At 36.2% G+C, this 26,799-nt stretch overlaps 1 protein-coding gene across 1 annotated transcript in view; it reads right to left on the bottom strand.

Moving 5' to 3' along the window:
• Nucleotides 1-26,799, bottom strand: part of LOC123532722 (dynein axonemal heavy chain 8-like) — a 330,542-nt gene that overhangs the window by 216,885 nt on the left and 86,858 nt on the right. The window contains exons 22-24 of the mRNA XM_053518182.1: nucleotides 22,051-22,243; nucleotides 3,887-3,983; nucleotides 96-273 (exon numbers count right to left, since the gene is read on the bottom strand). Coding sequence (XP_053374157.1) covers nucleotides 96-273; nucleotides 3,887-3,983; nucleotides 22,051-22,243 — 468 coding nt within the window. The remainder of the gene's footprint in view (nucleotides 1-95; nucleotides 274-3,886; nucleotides 3,984-22,050; nucleotides 22,244-26,799) is intronic.

The following is a 26,799-nucleotide window of genomic DNA, read 5'->3' as shown; positions in this document are numbered from 1 at the left end:
TTTTGTTCCATTATTAAATATTTTGAAGTTTGCCATGAATTTTACACCTTTTCAACTTTCAACAACAAATGATATAAAAACAATCAGCAAAGTACCTGGAGAAACACCTGGCAGGCATAAACTTGACCGCTTCCCGTGTCTGCTTGCAGCCTGTACTGGATTGCTGTCAGGCCTGTTCTGGCCCCACTGATACACACCTTTAGAAATATCTAAAATAAGCTGACAAGCCTTGTTGAGACTTTGTTGAATATCTTCTAGGTTAGGCTGCATCACCTGTATCAATAACTTATATTCAGTACAGAGTCGAACTAAAGTCCAGTAATTGATGCAAATAGTCCAATCTCTGCTTATTCTAAGTTTCAACAAAAATTCCTTTTCCACCCCCTCCTACCTCCCTAACCCCCTTAAACTGAAGTTACCCTTCAAATTCTTAACTCTTCACTTCCCTTAATCTTGTAGGTACAAAGGGACTCCACGAGTATTTGACATTCATCATCTTTAACACTTTTTAAAAAGCCTTTTTTGTAATCTCTACAATTTTTGACATTTGGAAAATTGTCAACTTGCTTCTTCAGGACTACAAGTTCAATCATATGCTTGTAAATACAAGCAGAAATCAGATTTGGATGAGTGGAACTTGCTATGGTAAACGTCTTGCAGGATGAGTGCTATTTTTGATCAAAACTATAGTAAATTCAATGAAAATGTAGCCTTTGAAAAGTTAAAAATCTCAGTAATCAACAATAAAAGCCATGTTATTTTTTGCAACTCTATAAATCCATACTATCTGAGTACAGTACCACATTGTGATTGCATAAACTGGACTCTCAAGTCCACAGTAACATTCCGATATGAACCATTTTTACTGGATTTTCGTAATAAAGTATCATAATACAGAACTGGCATTTTCTTAATGAACTGCACTAAGAATATAAACTGCAGCAGGATGAGTGAAAATTCTAAGCAGAGCTCTGGTTAAGCAAGATGATTTGCATCTAAAGAACTTGGAAGCCCTGTTCTTAGCTTACCATCTGCGCATATTATTATAGGTTATGAAGTTTTTATATTCATTCTGTAAGAAACTCTATGTTGAAAATTTTCAAAACAGCTAACTATGTGAATATTATAATAACCTTTTTGTTTTGTGACTGTTGTTGCACCAACTGCTATAGTATATTAGAGTAATATCAACAACATCCTAAACACTTCCTGGATTCAACAGGTCTGTGATTAAGGCCATAATAAATTAATTCCTAGATTATCATCCCCATCCGCCCCCTCTTTTTTATGCCGCCCCGACCTTTTTTATTTCTCTCTCAAAAAAAAAGAAAACAAGAAAGAAAAACAAAAAGAACCAAAAATGTAGGAACTGCAGAAGTGTCCCGTATATTTTTTTTTTTTTAAATAATTAAATAAATGCTGCCGCAAAATAAACATGATAAAGCGTGTCGCAAATTAAACTCACACTCCTCCGACTGAAGAGCATTGTTGTAAAATAACAACTTCCACTATGGTTTTCATAATCGTAGTGGTTTTTCAATGTGAAATAACTCGCAAAGACTGGTTTGTGTGCAATTATTGCGATGCTAACTCGTTACTTGACCTATACAATGACTTTATTTCGGGCAGTCTAGATCATAAAGTGCCGAATGATTGTGGCGAAACCAGCTGTATACACAGTGTTCGTTGGCCGATCTAAAGTCGGTTCATCACAAACCCAGGTCGATCCAGCTACTAAATAAAATGTTGAATCGTTGATAACATGTAATATGAGAGTAAAACAGAAAGTCTACACATTTGTTTTTACTTTATTCTGTTTTTGCCGTTTGCCTTGACTTGTACTCAGGGGTTCGATTTATATAATTATAAATATCTGTCATTTTGAATATTAAAGGCTTGATTTTGTGAGTTTAAACTGAAATGTATCTTATGTTGATAAAAAAGACCCTTCGGCTGAAATCATAGGAGTCTGTATGTACACTTTTGCTAATTTCAGGAGTTAAAATCCCTACTCCCGGGTCAAATGGAACCCCTGCGTACAGTTGTTTTAAACATTAAAAATAAAATTCTGCCCCCCCTGCTCCCCTTTTGAAACAAAATTAATTTATTATGGCCTAAATCTCCTCTGGTCTTTGACTTGTTAAGATTTGGTGGGTAGCCTTTTCCCATCTATTACTTTATTCTTTGATAAGAGCAAACAAGAGCTGTCACTAATGGTGACAAAAGCCCCCGCAGCGCCTTGACCTTTGACCTGGTGACCTTGACCTTTAACGGGGTGACCCCAAAGTCAATAGGGGTTGTGTACTCAATAAGTACTATCAGCATGTGAAGTTTGAAGGTCCTGGGTGCAGTGGTTCGCAAGTAAAGTGCCTTCATGCAAAAAGTTAACATTGGCCCCTGTGACCTTGACCTTTGACCCCAAAGTCAGTAGGGGTCGTGTACTCAATAACTACTACATGGTTCATACAGGACTTGGCAAAAAAATTCAAGGACTTTTCAAGGACTTTTTATCGATTTTCAAGGACTATTTTAATCGCTTTAAATCTTAAATTACAAAACCATTTAGGCTCTTCATAAGGCATTATGATAGAAGAAAAGTTACAGAACAGTTTTATTTTCCATAAGCTACAATAGCATATCTTGACCTTTATGAGATCTTGAATGGGATTACCTTTTATGAGCTATATTTGCCTGTATACATACTTATTACATGTTTCTTATAAGTCTTTCAAGCTCTCAAGACTAGTTTTCAATTTGTCCTCAAGGGACTTCACTTCTTGTTTTCGCGTGTGATTTCAACGTACTTTCTCCCATAGTTCCGACATCAATGAGTTTATCACATACACTTATGCTTGTCTGACTTAAACTCCTTTAACCACGATGAATAATCATCCTGTGTAAGCCATTTATTGGCGAAACTACATTTATTTTTCGGGCCACTCATTGTTGTTGTTGCGCATAATATTTTAACGTTGTGAAAATCGCTATTCCATATCTAACTTCCGTACCGAAACAGTGTTCAACTAGCGTTCCCTCCGTGGGTGTGCATGTATTTTTATTTTACACCGTTTTTTCGCTCGTTTTGACTTATTTATTATTTATTTTTTGTATTTTTACCCTACAATACGATCGTACCCCCGTTTTTAGCAAAATTTAAGGACTTTTCTACCTTTTTTTTCAAAATTCAAGTACTTTTTCAGGGGATTTTTGGAAGAAAAAAATCAAGGACTTTTCAAGGACTTAGGATCAAATTCAAGGACTTTCAAGGACCTGTGCGAACCATGCACTATTAGCATGTGAAGTTTGAAGGTCCTGGGTGCAGTGGTTTACGAGGAAAGTGCCTTCATGCAAAAAGTTAACATTGGCCCGTGACCTTTGACCTGGTGACCCCAAAGTCAGTAGGAGTTGTGTACTCAATAAGTACTATCAGCACGTGAAGTTTGAAGGTCCTGGGTGCAGAGGTTCGCGAGGAAAGTGCCTTCATGCAAAAGTTAACATTGGCCCCTGTGACCTTGACCTTTGACCTGGTGACCCCAAAGTCAATAGGAGTCAGGTACACAATAAGTACTATCAGCATGTGAAGTTTGAGGGTCCTGGGCGCAGTGGTACGTCAGTAAAGTGCCTTCATGCAAAAAGTTAACGTTGGCCCCTGTGACCTTGAACTTTGACCTGGTAACCCCAAAGTCAGTAGGAGTCATGTATTTAATAAGACTAGTACTATCAGCATGTGAAGTTTGAAGGTCCTGGGTGCAGTGGTTCGAGAGTAAAGTGCCTTCATGCAAAAAGTTAACGTTGTGATGAACTAACGAACAAATGGACGGACAGTTGAAAACTAATATGCCTCCCTTTGGGGGCATAAAAACATTACAAATAAAAAGTAGCATACCACATTTGGAATGGCTAGTGTAATATCGGCTGTGAAAAAGGGTATCCTGGAATCATGTACGCCACCAGCTGCATCATCAAAGCTATGTACATTGGTCCTACAAGAAAACACATCATTATAATCCAAGTGTGGTGTTACAGTATGTGCTATAAAGGATTTTCTTTAAATATTTTTGCTATACAGTTACTAGTTTCTTATCATCATCACACATATAAATATCCATTATATAGAGTAACTTCGAGTAAATTCGACAGTTGTATAAATTCGACAGCTTTAATTAATATCCAATAGGAGAACCGCATAATGTCCTTGAATTACTTTTTTCAAGTCATTTCCTTGATGTCATATTTAATATGACATGATGAGAACGTCCTGATCACCCAGGCACCATTACTTTTACAGATACACTCAATGGGGAACTACGACCTTCAAAACCAATTTGGATGAAATCAGCACTTACAATATTCGATAAGAACAGTCACGTGCGCTCAGGTATGTAAAGCCCTCTACAGACGGTAGGTTTTTGTTGTACAACACTAATTATCTCAAAGATGTACATTTTTGAAATTGTACATTTTTCACATACAGACAGTATTCCATTCCCATATAAATCACAGAGATTTACCTAGTAAACAGTGCATCAGGTACTGAAAAGAATGTAACCATTAATAATAAACAAGAGCACCGCCTTGCGGGTGCTGACGCTCATCTGATTTTTTTTGTGTAATAGAAATATTGTCCTACCCATGATTTTCTAAGTCTAAAAAGGGCCATCATTCTTGCAAAAAGCAGGATAAAGTTATGTTTCTTGATGTACAGTGTCCACTTATGATGGTGAAAAACTGTTGCAAGTTTTAAAGCAATAGCTTTGATAGTTTATGAGAAAAGTTGACTTAAACATAATACTCAACCAAGAAAATGATTTTCTAAGTCCAAAAGGGGCAATAATTATTGCAAAAAGCAGGATGGAGTTATGTTGCTTGCTGTACAGGGTCAGCTTATGATGGTGAACAAGTGTTGTAAGTTTCAAAGCAATAGCTTTGATAGTTTACGAGAAAAAGTTGACCTAAACATAAAACTTAACCAAGAAATCTGATATTTTATAAGTCCAAAAGGGGCCATAAATCTTGCAAAAAGCAGGACGGAGTTATGTTTCTTGCTGTACAGGGTCAACTTATGATGGTCAACAAGTCGAGGGCTGAGCGCGAAACTATTGTATCTTGTTCTTTATTTATATACAGTTACAATAGTTTCGCGCTCAGCCCACGAAGTGTTGCAAGTTTTAAAGCAATAGCTTTGATAGTTTAGGATAAAAGCTGACCTAAACATAAAACTTAACCAAGAAAACTGATTTTCTAAGTCCAAAAGGGGCAATAAATCTTGCAAAAAGCAAGATGGAGTTATGTTTCTTGATGTACAGGGTCTGCTTATGATGGTGAACAAGTATTCTAAGTTTCAAAGCAATAGCTTTGATAGTTTAGGAGAAAAGTTGACCTAAACATAAAACTTAACCAAGAAATCTGATATTTTCTAAGTACAAAAGGGGCCATAAATCTTGCAAAAAGCAAGATGGAGTTATGTTTCTTGCTAAACAGGGTCAGCTTATGATGGTGAACAAGCATTCCAAGTTTCAAAGCAATAGCTTTGATAGTTTAGGAGAAAAGCTGACCTAAACATAAAACTTAACCAGGCAACGCCGACGCCGACGCCGACAACCGCTCAAGTGATGACAATTACTCATCATTTTTTTTTTCAAAAAATCAGATGAGCTAAAAATAATATTCACCTTTTTATGTCCCATGAATTTGATTACGCATGACACAAATGAGCCACGCCATGAGAAAACCAACATAGTGGTTTAGCGACCAGCATGGATGCAGACCAGCCTGTGCATCCGCACAGTCTGGTCAGGGTCAATGATGTTCGCTTTCAAAGTTTATTGCAATTAGAGAAACCGTTAGCGAACAGCATGGACCAGACTGCGCAGATGCTGGTCGGAAACGCACTATGTTGGTTTTCACATGGCACGGCTCAAATCATTTAACTTTTCAGTGTCATCCTTTTTCCATTATGCATTAGAAGCCATTTTATATTCAGATTTGTGTTTATTTTTTGGGCAGTTGTTTCTGGAATTTCATTCACTTGCCTCTTATCAACTAATTATTTATCAATTTGCTGCTTGTCAACATGGGTGGTACGTAAGGCAAAACTTACGAAATAGAACATGTCCTAATCTGTAAGTCAAGACTTAAGATTTACGAAATCAAGGAATATCATCATACACACTATAATATTTGGCTGTACATCTTGAATTTAACTGGTGTTGTACAACAAAAGCCTACCGTCTGTAGAGGGCTTAAAACTACTCCCACAACTTTATTAATCAAAATATAAACTTAACTATAATAGATATATATTTGATACTAATATTTAGAAACAAATGATATTCTACTGTTTCAAAGTATGACCTGATTAGGAATGACGAATCTGTACGACAAGGTGAAACATTGTCTTGCAAATTCGACATATCATTCAAAATTATTTGATTATATCTTCTTCAAAGGATAATTACGACATACAAGTGGTTTAATCGCCTCTTTTTACCATATTCAGTGTTTTTATCCTGCTTTGCTCTATTTGTCTAGGCAGTCTTTTAAAGTTTGTATAATAATGCTTAGCTGATGTCACTAATTATGTCACTGACTTGTGCATTTAAAAGCACCAGTCCAGTACTATCAATCAGCCTGCACATGTATATATCCGGAACCAATAATTAAGTTTGATACGCAATAAGAATTCATGACGACTTTGAAGAAAAGCATTCAAGGCGTGTCCGGACTTGCCACAGATGCTGGCGATAATGACAGGTGGATAAATCTTGTGCCCACGGCGGCACATTTCTTGCACTAGAGAAGCTATTCTATATGAAATTCCAGAAGAACAAGTGGTTAATTATCCATATGTTTGTGAATTCTGTGTGGCATAAATAGACGCTAACACTCACGAACTCGACTTTTCGTGTATCCCTAACAACACTGCACATCAGTATTATGATATATAGCTAGTGTTTGTGTTATCAGTTTAACAATTAAAACATCAATTTTTATTTGACTTTTTAAAGCCTGAATTATAAAATCTGCAAAATTAGAGCCTACTTGTCAGTATAAAACCATGTGTTATGTCTGTTGCGATATTTGCTGTTTTAAACATAGAACTTTGTAAATAAAATGATAACGTTCATCTTGTATATATTTATTTTAAACTACATCAGGGTGTCAAATTTATCCGAAAGATGTCAAACTTACACGACGACAACCATCATAATAAAATCCATCATATTGACGATGCTGATGCTATCACTGGGCAGCGTTTTACACTGAAGATGCAGAAAAGGTCTACCTTCGTTTTCATTAAATATTCATACCAGTCATCCAGCCAGTGCTCGACTCTTCAAATCATTGTCAATTAGCTTTATAACCCCATAGACACATGTGAAGTTTCAATTTAAGGTTTCGATGGAGGCATTGAGAAACAAAAATCAAACAACACCAAATCATAGAAAGAAAGAGTTGTTTGACATGAAAATTGAACAGCATGTAAAACATGTATATTACTTTACGAAACAAGTGTCAGTATACTGATATAAACATTGAATTCCGGAAAAGGGCTGCCTAAAGGGGCTCCACTTCCGGACAGTTAAACGCCTTTAAAAACTCACCATTTTCAAAGAACTGTTACACATGTTCGTTTTGATGCATTTGCAATAGCGTGCGAGTGGTGAAATTTCGCATAACAAGGTGGAACACAGTTTTCAGCAATTGTTTATCTTTATTTCTTTACAAATGGCATTCATTTTCAAAGGGAGACAACTGTTCCCGATTATTTTAAGTACAAATGGCATTCATTTTCAAAGGGAAACAACTTTTTCCGATTATTTTAAGTAATCTTTGAGAAAAAGTTGTCTCCCTTTGAAAATGAATGCCATTTGTAAAGAAAAAAAGATAAACAATTGCTGAAAACTATGTTCCACCTTGTTACGTGAAATTTCACCACTCGCACGCTATTGCAAATGCATAAAAACAAACATGTGTAACAGTTCTTTGAAAATGGTGAGTTTTTAAAGGCGTTTAACTGTCCGGAAGTGGAGCCCCTTTAGGCAGCCCTTTTCCGGAATTCAATGTTTATATTAGTATACTGACACTTGTTTCGTAAAGTAATATACATGTTTTACATGCTGTTCAATTTTCATGTCGAACAACTCTTTCTTTCTATGATTTGGTGTTGTTTGATTTTTGTTTCTCAAGTCCTCCATCGAAACCTTAATATCTGCATTTGTTTTGCAGATAGTATCTTGCACACAAAACTCTAACCAGAATTTTCTAAGTCCAAATGGGGGCATAATTTGCCCAAAATACATGTCAAAGTTAAGGGACTTGACCCAGTGAGGTTGGTAATTTAATATCTAGAACAATAAAAAAACAAGAGATCACAGAGTGATCTTGGCGCCCACCAATGTGCCATTTTTGAGTGTTCCAAATTTCAAGACTTACTGACTAGCTCAAGGTCAAATTTCATTTCCGTACACAACACTTTGCATGTGGTCCAAATTCGAAAGCTGTAGCTTGAGAAATGTGAAAGTAGGTCACTAGATCAATTTCAAGGACGAAATGTGTAAGTAGGTCACTTGGTCAAAATCAAGGTCAAATTACACTTCAGAACACAAATTTATGCATGTGGTCCAAATTTAAAGCCTGTACCTTCAAAAATGTGGAAGTAGGTCACTAGGTCAATGTCAAGGTCAAAGTTTGTTTCGGTACATAATCCTATGCATGTGGTCTAAATTTGAAGCCTTTAGCTACAGAAATGTGAAAGTAGGTCACTAGGTCAATCTTAAGGTCAAAGTTCATTTCGGTACACAAAACTATGCATGTGGTCCAAATTTGAAGGCTGTAGCTCGAGAAATGTGAAAGTAGGTCACTAGGTCAAAATCAAGGTCAAATTTTATTTCGGAACACAGAACTATGCACGTGTTCCAAATTTGAAGCCTGTACCTTCAAAAATGTGAAAGTAGGTCACTAGGTCAATGTAAAGGTCAAAGTTTGTTTCGGTACAAAAAACTATGCATGTGGTCCAAATTTGAAGGCTGTAGCTTGAGAAATGTGAAAGTAGGTCAGTAGGTCAAAATCAAGGTCAAATTCCAATTCAGAACACAAAACTATGCATGTGGTCCAAATGTGAAGCCTGTACCTTCAAAAAATGTGAAAGTAGGTCGCTAGGTCAAAGTCAAGGTCAAAGTTTTTTTTCAGTGCACAAAACTATGCAAGTGGTCCAAATTTGAAGGCTGTAGCTACAGAAATGTGAAAGTAGGTCACTAGGTCAAAATCAAGGTCAACTCATGTCAAGGTTCATCTTGCCACTCAAAACCATACATGTGGTCCAAATTTGAATGTTGTAGGTTATTGACAAGAAGATTTTAAAATCTTTTCCCTATATAAGTCTATATGAACCATGTGACCCCCCAGGGCGGGGCCATATTTGACCCTAGGGGGATAATTTGAACAAGCTTGGTAGAGAACCACTAGATGATGCTACATTACAAATGCCAAAGCCCTAGGCTTTGTGGTTTGGACAAGAAGATTTTCAACGTTTTTCCCTATGTAAGTCTATGTAAACCATGTGACCCCCAGGGCGGAGCCATATTTCACCCTAGGGGGATAATTTGAACAATCTTAGTAGAAGACCACTAGATGATGTCATATACAAAATATCAAAGCCCTAGGCCCTGTGGTTTTGAACAAGAGGTTTTTCAAAGTTTTTCCCTATATAAGTCTATATAAACCATGCGACCCCCGGGGCGAGACCATATTAGACCCCAAGGAAATATTTTGAATCATCTTGGTAGAGGACCACTAGATGATGCTTCATACCAAATATCAAAGCCCTAGGCTCTGTGGTTTTGGACAAGAAGATTTTCAAAGTTTTTCCCTATATAAATCTATGTTAATTATAGAAATAAACAAAGGGCCATAACTTACTAAACAAGAGTGCAAGAATGTCACAATATACGCCCGTCACAGCAAATTTCTTTACTCTAGCACCTGTATTTGCAAATGGAATTTTAATTTTGTGGTTGTTTAGTAATAACTAAGTGTTTTGTTTTTCTAAGTCCACAAAAAAACTCCTTACCAGGTGGTCTTGGTTTTTCCCTACGGTCAATTATAAAAAAGTTACAATATAAGTTATTTATAGTAACAACTAAGGGAAGTTAATCTTAAAAAAAAAAAAAAAAAAAAAAAAAAAAATAAAAAAAAAAAATTGTAAGTCCTCACAAAAATCTTTACCAGGTAGAGACTGGTCAAAATACACCTCAAAATTGGATGTAGCATGCATGTTGTACTACAGAAAAGTGGTCTCGATTTTTCCCTACGACTAGTAATGAAAAAGTTACAATATAAGCTATTTATAGTAACAACAAAGGGAAGTAATTCGAAAGAAGGGAACTGCGCATGACACTTCGTCTCATGATGGTGTATAATTGTGTCAAGTTACATCAAAATCCCTCCATGCATGAAGAAGAAATGCTTCGGACAAAGTCATTCTTGTATCTGACCTTTGGCCTCTAAGTGTGACCTTGACCTTAGACCTAGGGACCTGGTTCTTGCGCATGACACTACGTCTCGTGGTGGTGAACATTTGTGCCAAGTTATATCAAAATCCCTCTATGCATGAAGAAGAAATGCTCCGGACAAGGTTTTCATTCTTGTATCCTTTGACCTCTAAGTGTGACCTTGACCTTAGACCTAGGGACCTGGTTCTTGCGCATGACACTCCGCCTCATGGTGGTGAACATTTGTGCCAAGTTATATCAAAATCCCTCTATGCATGAAGAAGAAATGCTCCGGACAAAGTTTTCATTCTTGTATCCTTTGACCTCTAAGTGTGACCTTGACCTTAGACCTAGGGACCTGGTTCTTGCGCATGACACTCCGTCTCATGATGATGAACAATTGTGCCAACTTTCATCAAAATCCCTCTATGCATGAAGAAGATATGGTCCGGACAAAGTCATTCTTGAATTTGACCTTTGACCTCTAAGTGTGACCTTGACCTTAGACCTAGGGACCTGGTTCTTGCGCATGACACTCCGTCTCATGATGGTGAACAACTGTGCCAAGTTTCATCAAAATCCCTTCATGCATGTAGAAGATATGCTCCGGACAAGGTCTGTGGACGCCGCCCGCCCGCCCGCCCGCCCGCCAGGGGCGTTCCCATAATACGTCCCGTTTTTCAAACGGGCGTATAAAAATTGTTGAACCAGTCTGATTTTCAGGGGGACACAACTAGGGTACCAATACATCATTCTGACAAAGTTTGGTCAAAATCCCCCAGGTAGTTTCTGAGGAGATGCGATAACGAGAAATTGTTAACGGATGGAAGGACGGACGGACTGATGGACGGACGGACGGACGGAAGGACCACGGACGCAGAGTGATTTGAATAGCCCACCATCTGATGATGGTGGGCTAATAAGTTTCAAATCTATATGCCTTTATTAATAAGTAACAGCTATATGTACTTGCATGCAAAACTTTAACCAGGATTTTCTAAATCCAAAAGGGGGCATAATTTGCCCAAAATACATGTCAGAGTTATGGGACTTGACCCAGTGAGGTTGGTAATTGATCTAGAAAAAGAAACAAGAGTGCCAGAATGTCACAATATATGCCCGTCACAGCAAATTTCTTTACTCTAGCACCTGTATTTGCAAATGGAATTTTAATTTTGTGGTTGTTTAGTAATCACTGTAAGTCTTTTGTTTTTCTAAGTCCACAAAAAAACTCCTTATCAGGTAGAGATAGCTTAAAATACACCAAAAATTGGAAAGTAACATCTATGTTGTACCACAGAAAAGTGGTCTTGGTTTTTCCCTACAGTCAATTATAAAAAAAGTTACAATATAAGTTATTTATAGTAACAACTAAGGGAAGTTAATCTTAAAAAAAAAAAAAAAAAAAAAAATTGTAAGTCCACACAAAAATCTTTACCGAGATTGGTCAAAATACACCTCAAAATTGGATGTAGCATGCATGTTGTACTACAGAAAAGTGGTCTCGATTTTTCCCTACGACTAGTAATGAAAAAGTTACAATACAAGCTATTTATAGTAACAACAAAGGGAAGTAATTCTAAAGAAGGGACCTGCGCATGACACTTCGTCTCATGATGGTGTACAATTGTGCCAATTAAGTTACATCAAAATCCCTCCATGCATGAAAAAGAAATGCTTCGGACAAAGTCATTCTTGTATCTGACCTTTGGCCTCTAAGAGTGACCTTGACCTTAGACCTAGGGACCTGGTTCTTGCACATGAAACTCCGTCTCATGATGGTGAACAATTGTGCCAAGTTAAATCAAAATCTCTCCATGCATGAAGAAGATACGCTCCAGACAAAGTCATTCTTGAATTTGACCTTTGATCTCTAAGTGTGACCTTGACCTTAGACCTAGGGACCTGGTTCTTGCGCATGACACTCCGTCTCATGATGGTGAACAACTGTGCCAAGTTTCATCAAAATCCCTCTAAGCATGAAGAAGATATGCTCCGGACAAAGTCATTCTGGAATTTGACCTTTGACCTCAAAGTGTGACCTTGACTTTAGACCTAGGGACCTGGTTCTTGCGCATGACACTCCATCTCATGATTGTGAACAACTGTGCCAAGTTTCATCAAAATCCCTCCAAGCATGAAAAAGATATGCTCCGGACAGTCTGTGGACGCCGCCCGCCCGCCCAACAGGCGTTCCCATAATACGTCCCATTTTTCAAACGGGCGTATAAAATAAGTTTCAAAGCTATATGCCTTTAAATGATAGCCATACGTACTTGCACACAAAACTTTAACCAGGATTTTCTAAGTACAAAAGGGGGCATAATTTGGCCAAAATGCATGTCAGAGTTATGGAACTTGATGCTATCACCTAGTTTCATAACCCCAAATACACATGTGAAGTTTCAATTCAATATCTGCATTAGTTTTGGAGATAGTAATTTGCATGCAAAACCTTTAACCAGGATTTTGTAAGTCCAAAAAGGGGCATAATTTAGCCAAAATACATGTCAGAGTTATGGGACTTCACCCAGTGAGGTTGGTAAATGACCTAGAAATAGAAACAAGAGGGCCATGATGGCCCTATATCGCTCACCTGTTATCATATCATTGCACCTGAGGACAAGAAGTCTCAGAAAAAATATCCAAGTCCAAAGGACAGGAACAACAAAGGAAAGAAATTTAACCAAAAAGAAAAAAAAATTCTTACAAGGTACAGATATGTCAAAATACACCTAAAAATTGGAGGTACCATCCGTGTTGTACCACAGAAAAGTGGTCTCGGTTTTTCCCTACGGCCAATAATAAAAAAGTTACTAAAAATAAGCTATTTATAGTAACGTAAAAGGGAAGTAATTAAAAAAAATTGTTGTAAGTGAACAAAAGAAGGATCTGCCAAATAAATCTGTTGACATAAATGAAATTTCAGATCAGTATCTTCATTAGTTACAGAGATATACCAATTTTAATTTGAAATAAAGGGAGGTAATTTGACATAAAATCAGACCGTAGTTATTAATGACAATAATGAAATTTCAAATAAGTCCTATAAGTACTTACTGATATAAATCAATTTTGATTACAATCAGGGGAGGTAATCAGATATAAAATAACTCTGGAACCTACGAATGGATCTGATTTGTCATGGAATCCAAGATTTATTGTTGTTGAAGATATTTTGGAATTTGTATCAAATAAAACCATAAACGAAGTATCTATATGGCTGCAAAAGCCAAAATAGCCAATTTTGGACCTTTAAGGGGCCATAACTCTGGAAAACATGAAGGAATCTGGCCAGTTCAAGTAAGGATCAAGATCTTGTGGTAATACAAGTTGTGTGCAAGTTTGGTTAAAATTAAATCATAAATGAAGCTGCTATTGTGCAGACAAGGTCAAAATAGCTAATTTTGGTCGTTTCAGGGGCCATCACTCTGGAACCCATTAAGGGATCCGGCCGGTTTAAAAAAACAACTGAGATCTTATGGTGACACAAGTTTTGTGCAAGTTTGATCAAATTCAAATCATAAATGAAGCAGCTATTGTACAGACAAGGTCAAAATAGCTAACTCTGGCCCTTTCAGGGGCCATAACTCTGGAACCCATAATGGGATTTTGCCAGTTGAAGAAAGGAACCAAGATCTTATGGTGATACAAGTTGTGTGCAAGTTTGGTTAAAATAAAATCATAAATGAAGCTGCCATTGTGCAGACAAGGTCAAAATAGCTCATTCTGGCCCTTTCAGGAGCCATAACTCTGGAACCCATACTGGAATCTGGCCAGTTCAAGAAAGGAACCAAGATCTTATGGTGATACAAGTTCTGTGCCAGTCTGGTACAAATCAAGTTATAAATAAAGCTGCTATTGTGCAGACAAGGTAAAAATAGTTAATTTTGGCCCTTTCTGGGGCCATAACTCTGGAAGCCATAATGGGATCTGGCCAGTTCAAGAAAGGAACCAAGATCTTATGGTGATACAAGTTGTGTGCAAGTTTGGTTAAAATAAAATCGTAAATGAAACCAAGACAAGAAATTGTTGACGCTTGGACTGACAGACGGACGCACTGACTGACGACGGACGAAGGGTGAACACAAAAGCTAAACTTGTCACTATGTGACAGGTGAGCTAAAAACAAGAGGGTCATGATGACCCTGGATCGCTCACCAAAGAAATATGAGCTTCATGTTTTAAATGTCAAACTGATGATTTTTAGAAATTTTTTGGAAGACTTCCCGATGTACAATCAAGTAACCCCTGGGGTGGGGCCAATTTTACCTCGGGGGTCATGATTTGAACAACGTTTGTAGATGTCTACTGGGCAATGTTACATATCAAATATCTTAGATCTAAGCCTTCTGGTTTATTTTTAGCAAATTTATGAAGTTTTCCTTATGTACAATCAAGTAACCCGTGGGTCTGGGTCAATTTGATCCTGGGGGTCAAGATTTGAACAAATTTTGTAGTGGTTCACTAGGCAATGATACATGTCAAATATCTAAGCTCTAGGCCTTCTGGTTTATTTTAAGGAAATTTTGAAAATTTTTGTATGTACAATCAAAAGATTTTCCTATGTAAAATCAACTGACCCCTGGGGCGGGATCAATTTTGACACCAGGGTCATGATTTGAACAAATTTTGTAGAGGTCGACTAGGCAATGCTTCACACCAAATATCTAAGCTCTAGGGCTTCTGGTTTTTGAGAAGAAGATTTTTAAAGTTTTTCATTTCGGTTGCCATGGCAACCAGAGTTCTGCATGGAATTCAATTCTTTGAACACTTTTGTAGAGCTTCACCCAAAGAACATTCCTGTGAAGTTTGGATGAAATTGGCCTAGCGGTTTATGAGGAAATGTCATTTAAAGTAAAAGTTTACGGACAACGGACGGTGAGTGATCCTAATAGTTCACCCTGAGCCTTTGGCTCTGGTGAGCTAAAAAGCCCCGTTGACCTTTGACCTCCAACGGTGGCCTTGACCTGAGCTAGGGGTCTGGGTTTTGTGCATGACAAGTCGTCTCATCATGGAGAACATTTGTGCCAAGTAATATTATAATCCCTTACTGTATGACAAAGTTATGGACCGGACACGAAATAGCAGACGGACGGACCGATAGAATGACAAAAAAACGCATTCCTATAGTCCTCGAAACTGGTTTTCAACCAGAAGGGGACTAATAAGTTTCAAAGCTATATGCCTTTAAATGAGAGCTGTATGTACTTGCATGCAAAACTTTAACCAAGGTGTGACGCTGACGCCGACGTGAGTAGAGAAAGCCAACGGGAGTAGAGAATAGCTAGAAAGCTAAAAAATTGCTTTACTGTTTTAATGCTAAAAGTCTCGAATATACCGGAAGTTGCTCTATATGCTAAAGAAATATTGAAAAATATTGATGAAATATAATTCATATTTTCATTGTATTTATTTTTCACTGCAGTGAAGCATGTTTTTCCATATTTTCACTACAGTGAACATATTTACTATATTTTCATTGGTCTTCCATAACTACTTTAGAATTCTTGGGCAGTGACTGCGGTAGATCTATCATTTCAAGCGAAAAAAAAAATGTTTATGTTAGTGAAGCACAAACTATTTCAAGTCAAAATATAGAATTTACAACTATCCCAGTCCACCTAAGGTACATTCTTATTGGTGTTTGTAAGAGTATACAGCATTTAACATTACTCAAGAGAACGTTTGAAGCGCCAGAAAAAAACACAAGAGGGTCATGATGACCCTTGATGGCTCACCAGAGTAATATGAGCTACATGTTTCTTATGTCAAACTGATGATTTTTAGAAATTTTTTGGAAGATTTTCCGATGTAAAATCAAGTAACCCCTGGGGTGGGGCCAATTTTACCCCGGGGTCATGATTTGAATACAGTTTGTAGAAGTCTATTGGGCAATGTAACATATCAAATATCTAAGATCTAGGCCTTCTGGTTTATTTTTAGCAAATTTATGAAGATTTCCATATGTACAATCAAGCAATCCCTGCGGCTGAGTCAATTTGACCCTTGGGGGGGGGGTCCAAGATTTGAACAAATTTTGTAGAGGTCCACTAGGCAATGCTACATTTCAAACATCTAAGCTCTATGCCTTCTGGTTTATTTTTAGAAAATTTTGAAGATTTTTCTATGTACAATCAAGTAACCCCATGGGGCGGGGTCATGATTTGAACAAATTTTGTAGAAGTCTACTAGGCAATGCTACATGTCAAGTACCTAAGATCTAGGCCTTCTGGTTTATTTTTAGAAATTTTTGAAGATTTTCCTATGTAAAATCAAGTGACCCTGGGGCGGGGGTCAATTTTGATCCCGAGGGTCATGATTTGAACAAATTTTGTAGAGGTCCACTAGGCATTGCTACATGTGAAATATCTAAGCTCTAGGCCTTCTGGTTTATTTTTAGAAAATGTTTGAAGATTTTCCTATGTAAAATCAAGTGACCCCTGGGGGGGGGGGGGGGGGTCAATTTTGACCCCGGGGGTCATGATTTGAACAAATTTTGTAGAGGTCCACTAGGCAATGCCACATGTCAAATATCTAAGCTCCAGGACTTCTGGTTTATTTTTTTTTTTTTTAATTTGAAGATTTTCCTATAGAAATCTATGTAAAATCAAGTGGCCCCTGGGGTGGGGTCAATTTTGACCCCGTAGTCATGATTTGAACAACTTTAGTTGAGGTCCACTAGGCAATGCTACATGTCAAATATCTAAGCTCTAGGGCTTCTGGTTTTTGAGAAGATTTTTTAAGATTTTCCTATAATGTAAAATCGGGTCACACATTAAACCGGAATCCACCTAAAAACCGGAATACACAGGTACACTTTCTATAACCGGAATACACCTGTATTTTTCTAATTAAAGGTATTTTTGAAGGTTTTTTGATATAATTCAATCATATATATCATAAATAATCAACATACCAAAGGAAAATACAATACGTTCATGCAAAACGATTTTATAAGAGATTGAAATTCGGCGACCGCGCGGGAAATTACCATAACCGAAATACACCAGTATTTCTTCAACAAATGCTATTTTTGAAGTGGTTTATGACTGAATTCAACAATAGATATCATAAATAATTAATTTTCAAAATGAAATTAAAATACTTTTGCGCATTATGTTTTGTACATGATTGAAAATCGGCGAAGGCACTGGAAATTTGCGTATTCGTAAATGAATTTCCATGCCCTAAAATTCTCTAATGTACACCCGTATTTCTTAAATACATGTATTTTTAGGGTTTATGATAGAAATCAATCATATCTAAAATAAATAATTAATTTACAAAAATATACATGTACAAAGATGCATTTAAATACGCAACGACATCGTATTGCTTTATTTAAAACCACATTTCTATTTACGTTCACGAGGTCACGTACACTAACAGAAATCTGTTTGCCAAAAATCGTTTTACTCCATTTATTTAAATTGCTGCCGCTTTTTCATTATTTAAGATTTTTTTATTCTGTTCTTTGTACTTTCTGGTCAAAAGTCTGAATTTTATGGCCATAGTATGTATCATTTAAAATTATTTACTTTTAGAAAGAAATAAGTAATTAAGATCGCGCTGTTTGAAGTTTTACAAATAATTATGTGAAAATCCGACCGTTTTTATAGAATTTTCCCTACATTACTGTCGATATCTTATTAAAATCGTTATAGAATTCAAACTGTATTACTTCTTAAGCGGTGTTGAAAACTTGAAGCGATAATATTAAAAAATGAATACACTACGCGCGTCTTTTTTGTACGTATTGATTAACAAAAGTAACGTCGAGCGATGTAAATTAGATATTACGATAGGTCGCACGTGCTCGTGGAATGGAAAATTACCGGCATGATGTTTTGTATCTTTACGATTCCCGGGTAAATTCCAGTCAATCCAAATAATAAGTTTGTTGACGTTTTTCACGATGTAATTTCTGAATTTTGGTAAAGTTACGACGTAAAAACACTTTTCCAAAATTTCCGGAGTGGACTGGAATTAATAAAACTGATTTTAACAAAATAAGGAATTCTGTAAATGAAACACTGAAAAAGTATTTAAAGGAAGACTATGTTGATACAGGAAAACGACTACGATACCCGAGATATTATGATCGAGACTTAGTGCATCCTGGAAGGAGGAATGAAAATGTTTAAATCTACAATACATCGGTGTTTTAGCAAAACATTGGATTAGTATTGATACGTTAAAGTACATGAAAAATAAAGAATTATACTGAGTGTACCTGTTTTTCTTCAATTTTTCAATTTGCAATTATAACCACAAGTATGAAATTAAACAAAAGCTTATCATATTTAACTGCACTTATCTTGTCAGACATTATCTGTCACATGTCGCATATGTGTGCTTACAAATATACTGATTAATTGATATAATCAATAGGTGTGATAATCCAATCAAACTCTATCAGGACTAATCAGAGGCACGTGTTTGTTACGCTGCATATATTCAAAGGATCTTAATTTTGCTTTGGAAATAAGCGCAGTAAACGTTTTTATATTTATATATTAAACATAATATAATTCTTTTGAAAACTGATTTTTCGTAATTTATTTTCTTCTTAAATTATCAAATTAAACATGAAGAAATAATTCAGTTAGTTCCAATAATAAACATACGGCCGGTTCTTTCCGATCAGTGACATGTGTTTTGTGTATAATTCATTTAAAAATTGAATATTGATATTTTTTCTTAATTAATTTTCTTTTTTATTTGTTAAACGAAATGCGAAATATGAAGAAATAATTAAATAATTTCCAATTATAAACATGTGACATGCCCTTTCCGATCATGTTAAAAATAAAATATTAAAACATTGTTATGTCCTTTCCGATCAGCGCGGTTTATGCCACTCGTATTTTGTCTATAATTCATTTAAAAATCAAATGTTGCTATTTTATCATTCATAGTTTATTTTCTTTTTTATTTGTTAAATGAAATATGAAGAAACAAATAAGTTTCAATAATAAACATGTGACATGCCCTTTCCTATCATGTTAACCCGTATTTTGTTTATGATTCATTTAAAATCGAATATTGATATTTTTTTTGTCTTAAATTATTTTCTTATTATTTGAAGAAACAATTAAATAAATTTTAATAATCAACATTCCAGTATCTAGTCATAGCGACGTAAGCTTAAAACATTTCCGTAAGATCGTAAAGTTATAATCTCGTATACAGAATTAACTTTTAATAAACTTCTCTCAAATATTCATTCATATTTAATCTGATTGAACATGGTTCAATAACTTACAAAAAATGATAAAAAGTGTTTATTTAAGAGAATACTATTTAATTTTTAAAAAAGGACGAGGGCATTTATGTTATGGAAACTTCCCGTGCGCTCGCCAAATCCAAATCTCGTATAAAATCGTTTTGCGTTAAAGTATTTTATTTTCCTTTTGTAAACTTATTATTTCATGGTTCATACAGGACTTGGCAAAAAAAATTCAAGGACTTTTTAAGGACTTCTTATGGATTTTCAAGGACTATTTTAATCGCTTTAAATCTTAAATTACAAAACCATTTAGGCTCTTCATAAGGCGTTATGACAGAAGAAAAGTTACAGAACAGTTTTATTTTCCATAAGCTACAACAGCATATCTTAACCGTTATGAGATCTTCAATGGGATTACCTTTTATGAGCTATATTTGCCTGTTTACATACTTAGTACATGTTTCTTATAAGTCTTTCAAGCTCTCAAGACTAGTTTTCAATTTGTCCTCAAGGGACTTCACTTCTTGTTTTCGTGTGTGATTTCAACGCACTTCCTCCCATAGTTCCGACATCAATGAGTTTATCACATACACTTATGCTTGTCTGACTTAAACTCCTTTAACCACGATGAATAATCATCCTGTGTAAGCCATTTATTGGCGAAACTACATTTATTTTTTGGGCCACTCATTGTTGTTGTTGATAAGTCACGCTACAATGACCTTGCGCATAATATTTTAACGTTGTGAAAATCGCTATTCCGTATCTAACTTCCGTACCCAAACAGTGTTCAACTAGCGTTCCCTCCGTGGGTGTGCATGTATTTTTATTTTTCACCGTTTTTTCGCTCGTTTTGACTTATTTATTATTTATTTTTGTATTTCTCCCCTACAATACGATTGCACCCCCGTTTTTAGCAAAATTTAAGGACTTTTCTACCTTTTTTTTCATAATTCAAGTACTTTTTCAGGGGATTTTTGGAAGAAAAAAATCAAGGACTTTTCAAGGACTTAGGATCAAATTCAAGGACTTTCAAGGACCTGTGCGAACCATGTATTTATATTATACACGAATGATTTCTGCAATAAACCCTACAAAAATACCATTTATTAATAAAATACGGGTGTATTTCGGTTATGGAAATTTCCCGCGCGGTCGCCGAACTTTATTCTCGTATAAAATCATTTTGCGTAAACGTATTTTATTTTCCTTTCGTATGTTAATTATTTATGATATATATGATTGAATTATATCAAAAACCCTTCAAAAATACCTTTAACTTAAAAAATACAGGTGTATTCCGGTTATGGAAAGTGTATTCCGGTGTATTCCGGTTTTTAGGTGGATTCCGGTTTAATGTGTGACCGTGTAAAATCAAGTGACCCCTGAGGCGGGGTCAATTTTGACCCCGGGGTCATGATTTGAACAAATTTGGTAGAGATCCACTAGGCAATGCTTCACACCAAATATCTAACCTCTAGGCTTCTGGTTTTAGAGAAGAACGTTTTTAAAGTTTTTCCTTTCGGTTGCCATGGCAACCAGAGTTCTGCATGGAATTTAATTTTTTGAAAAATATTTGTAGACCTTCACCCAAGGAACATTCCTGTGAAGTTTGGATGAGATTGGCCTAGTAGTTTATGAGGAGATGTCGTTTAAAGTAAAAGTTTACGGACGGACAACGGACGATTGACGACGGACGGTGAACGATCAGAATAGCTCACCCTGAGCACTGACTCCGGTGAGTTAAAAAAATATATGTCAAAATTATTGGGAACTGCATGCTGTATGCAACTCGTACAACTACGCTTTCATATTTAATTTCTTTGCAAATATTGCAAAGATAACGTTGTTTGTTTATTTCTAAAATAAGACTAAATTGTGGCTGTACAAAAAATGTATTGTTGTTGTTGTTGCTCGTTCTAAATGTAAACAAACGACGTTTTAAATCAATTGTGTATATTCAAGTTTTTTGCATGTATATGGTTTTTATTTTCATCTTGAGGTATGAAAAATACATATTTCATAACACTCAATGAAAATAAAAACCATATTCACGCAAAAAACTTGAGTATCTATATTATATCATGAATCCTTTTGTTATTCAATACCATTTCCAAATGTAATATTAATTAAAGACATGAAAACATTCCACACAGCTTTTTCATGATCATGCGAAAATGTCATTTCAATTAAATAATAATATTAAATTATTAGCATCTTGATACTGCTTCGAGATGATATTAAATAAATAAGGGAAGGTTTCATGATAAAATCCCAGAAATAGCAATATTTTGCAATCAAGAGAAAAAACAGTATTATATATACCTAGTAAAAAACCTTTTCCTCATTACATCCAGTGAATATCTTGTTGACCTAAGAAGTGCCTCTACCAGTTTATGCTTGAAATGTTCATTGAGCTCATCACATGCTTCTTTGACTGTCTGTTCTTCATTAGCATCTTCCTCAGTCCCAGTCTCACCATAATTTATTGTTACTGACCCAGACACTGATACCTCAGCTATATGTAATGGGTTTCATTTTGTTATAAAATGTATTTTATCTTCTGATAGGTAGTGAGGATAGAGAGTTCACAAAAAGAGGTGAGTATGAGGATTACTAACCAACAATAATATGAAACAAGAGCTCGTCGAACACGAAATGCCCCCCTTGATGCATTCAGTAATTGCACAAGGAACAAAAATTATTTGCTCATTGTAAACAAAAGTTCTACTGTTCTGGTTAAATGTGACATTGACCTTTATTGACATCAAAATCAACAGGGATCATCTGCTGGTCATGATCAACCTCCCTAATAAGTTTAGTGATCCTAGGCCCAAGCATTCTCAAGGCATCGTCTGTAAATGGTTTAACTGTTCCTGGTTAATATGACCTTGATCTTTAGCCTACAGACCTCAAAATCTATAGGGGTCATCTACCAGTCATGACCAACCTCCCTATCAAGTTTCATGATCCTAGGCCCAAGCGTTCTCAACTTATTGTCTGGAAACGGTTAAAATGTTCCAGGTCACTGTAACCTTGACCTTTGACCTACTAACCTTAAATTCAATAGGGGTCATCTGCTGGTCAGGATGATTCACCTCTCTATCATCTTTCATGACCCTTGGCCCAAGTGTTCTCAAGTTATCGTCCAGAAACCGTTTAACTGTTCCTGGTCAATCTGACCTTGAACTTTAACCAAATGACCTCAAAATCAATAGGGGTCATCTGCTGGTCAAGATCAATCTCCCTATCAATTTTCCTGGTCCAAGGCCCAAGCGTTCTTGAGTTATCGCCCGGAAACCGTTTTACTGTTCCTGGTCACTGTGACCTTGAACTTTGACCTACTGACCTCTCAATCAATAGGGTCATCTGCTGGTCATGACCAACCTGCCTATCAATTTTCACGATCCTAGGCCCAAGCAATCTTGAGTGATCATACGGAAACCATTTAACTGTTCCGGGTCACTGTGACCTTGAACTTTAACATAATGACCTCCAAATCAATAGGGGTCATCTGCAGGTCAAGATCAACCTCCCTATCATCTTTCATGATCCTAGACCCAAGCGTTCTTGAGTTATCATCCGAAAATAGTTTTAACTGTTCAGGGTCACTGTAACCTTGACCTTTGACATACAGATCTCAAAACCAATAGGGGTCATCTGCTGGTCATGACCAACCTCCCAATCAATTTTCACGATCCTAGGCCAAAGCGTTCTTGAGTTATCATACGGAAAACGTTTAACTGTTCCGGGTCACTGTGACCTTGAACTTTAACATACTGACCTTCAAATCAATAGGGGTCATCTGCTAGTCATGAACAACCTCCCTTTCAACTTTCATGATGCTAGGCCCAAGCATTCTTGAGTTATCATCCAGAAACCGTTTAACTGTACAGGGTCACTGTGACCTTGACCTTTGACATACAGACTCAAAATCTATAGGGGTCATCTGCAGGTTATGACCAACCTTCAAATCAACTTTCATGGTCCTAGGCCCAAGCGTTCTTGAGTTATCATCCCGAAAAGGATTGGTCTATATACAGACCGACCGACCAACCGACATCTGCAAAACAATATACCCCTCCTTCTTCGAATGGGGGCATAATAAGGCACTGTCTCAAACGGGAAGTGTTACAGTCCATCAGCTTGCCCTGAAATATGCGTTTGTATCAATTTAAAAGGTAGATTTTGGAATAAAAAAACAATACAGCCCATACAGTTGAGACTGTTTTAAGAGACCGACTTTGGGAAGCAGTGACAAAGGTCACATGACAGGGAGTCTCTTAAAACAGTCTCACTTAACAGGATGACGCTGGTTTCATATATTTTTCCAATTAAAGTACATGAATATCAGATACTTATATATTGGCCTCTTTTAAGGTAGGAGTGGAAAATGATTAAATACTATTTCTTTAATTGCATATTGATAAAATATAAATTTCAAATAATTTGCATCATTCGTATGATGTTGATAAAACAAATTTAAGCTCATGATCTGGCAAGAAAATAAAGGGGAGCAGTAAAATATAAATGTTCCATTTGAACTATTTACACACTGAGGTTTATGATATTTATATTTTTGTATACCAATAGTTCATTGACATTTATTCGATTATTGACTGCATCTTTAATCTGTGTTTACTTCATCGTTTCCTGTTAAATACCGCCATATTTTGTTTCACCAGGAATAAAGTTAATTTATGCACCGACTCCGAATTCTTCAGAGACTTTATACACTGGTTTTCCCTAGTCGAGCTGTTCTAATGTCAAAACAGTTCTTTTTTATGTTTTTCATCAGCAATTTTTTGTAAACAAATAAGTTCTCGTCTCAAACAACTTTACGCGAGATAAAGAACGGTAACTCTATCATGTAAAATCTTGCGAGGAAGCATCTCAAAGTTGCTGAAAACGGTCTAAATATCGATTCGGGAGCCTGATTTCACAGTCGCTTGTCGCGTAAGCATGGGGTTGCTTAATTCAGACTCTTTTAATAGTAAATTGCATCCGGAGCATAAAATAGGGTCGCATATGACAGGGAGTCGCTAAATTAAGGGGGTCGTTAAGGCAGTCTCGACTGTATTTGTACTGATTTGCAAGATGCTGTGGATCAGACAAATTATGTGGACACATATTGCACACAAGGAAAAAGCCAATTCTTCCAAACAATCCGAAGTCAGACGCTCAGTGCACGTGCCGGAAGGACACATTTTTTAATTTGATAATATATCTCATTCGGTATATATGGCATGTTACCGTAGAGGGATTGATCCTAATTTTCGTGGTGAAAATCAGTAGGATGGATTCCCTATGATTCTTCCTTTTTAGCCTCTGAAGCCAGAGTGGTATTACCAATGGCAATAATAGACAATGTTGCCATTAACAAACACAATTACAATATCTGATAAGACATAATGATGATGAGCAGTAGTTAAAATAAAGAAAAATGCCATAGAACTTTAAACTAGACAGAAATGACAGTGCTGTGCAGTTATATACAATTCCTTGTATTCTTCAAAAAGTTGCAATAAAATTTTATGAAATGTGAACCAAATCCCCTGAACGGTTCTTGAGAAATCCTCAAGACAAGTAAATCCTCAAAACAAGTAAATTAACAAAAGATAAAGAGGGCAACTGAAAAAGAGACAAATAAGACCTATGGTCATTGTATGCTGCACTTTCTCTCAATAGCCTTTGACAAATACAGTCGACATTGTATCAAGAGACCGCCCAAGGGACTGCTAAAAAGTTGTCTTTTAATGGAATGGTCTCTTAATGAATTTCAGTCAGGTGAAGAGAAAAGTTATTTTTAACTTTTAATGTAACTGTATTTATTATGAACATACATATCTGTATAATATACTTTCACAAATTGTGAAAATTATAGCTAGATTGTTTGTCAGTTCGACTGTTACAAAGGTTAATTGCATTCAGGCAGGTGCAAGAAGTACTCGCTAATTACACAGGTGAAGAAATGCCCGTTGGGAATTTGGTACCCGGTTGCTTAATAGATACTTTTGTTGAATATTTTACCTGTCAAGACTACATTAAATGTGGTCACTAGTCGTTCAATAAACAAGAGCTGTCACAAGAGACAGCGCGCTCGACTATTTCGATGCTGGATAGTGAAACTGGGCACATCTGAGGACGCTGGAGCTGTCACTGCAGTGTTTAATGACTCCAGTCACTGCAGTGTTTAATGACTCCAATGGTGGATGAAGATATTGCACAACAGCTTGAGTCTGTGTCAAAAATATTAGGTTATAAGAGAGATAAAGATAAAGTGTATCAAAACACTAAATAAGTACAATTTTAAGCAAAAAGGGGACATAATTCATAAAATATTGGTGCAAGAGTTATACACCTTGTGTCATATGATGTGGGTGATGATGTGGAACAACTACTTTAAGTTTGAATCAAGTTCATTTAGTAATTACTAAGATATAATGAAAATGCATCAAAATTAACCTTACTTTCTAAGTAAAAGGGGCACAATTCATAAACAAGAGGGCCAAGATGGCCCTAGGTCGCTCACCTGAGAAACACTATAACAGTGTAAACATGTTTAACCTAGCGATTTCATGGAAACAAATATTTTGGTCAATTTTCATTAAGATTGGACTAAAAATGTGGTCTCTTGAGTTTAAACAAGTATTTTCTTAGATATGACCTAGTGACCCAGTTTTTGACCCCAGATGACCCATTTTCGAACTTGACCGAGATTTTATCAAGGCAATCATTCTCACAAAATTTCATGACGATCAACTGAAAAATACAGCCTCTATCGCATACACAAGGTTTTTCTTCGATTTGACCTAGTGACCTAGTTTTTGACCCCAGATGACCCATATTCAAACTTGACCTTAATTTCATCAAGGCAATAATTCTGACTAAATTTCATGAAGACCAATTGAAAAATACAGCCTCTATCGCATACACAAGGTTTTTCTTTGATTTGACCTAGTGACCTAGTTTTTGATCCCAGATGACCCATTTTCAAACTTTGCCAAGTCTTCATCAAGGTAATCATACTGACCAAAATTCATGAAGACTAATTAAAAAATACAGCCTCTATCG

The sequence above is a fragment of the Mercenaria mercenaria genome, chromosome 11 (assembly GCF_021730395.1).
Source record: "Mercenaria mercenaria strain notata chromosome 11, MADL_Memer_1, whole genome shotgun sequence".
Classification (NCBI taxonomy): domain Eukaryota; kingdom Metazoa; phylum Mollusca; class Bivalvia; order Venerida; family Veneridae; genus Mercenaria; species Mercenaria mercenaria.
This window is presented reverse-complemented; position numbering and strand designations above follow the sequence as displayed.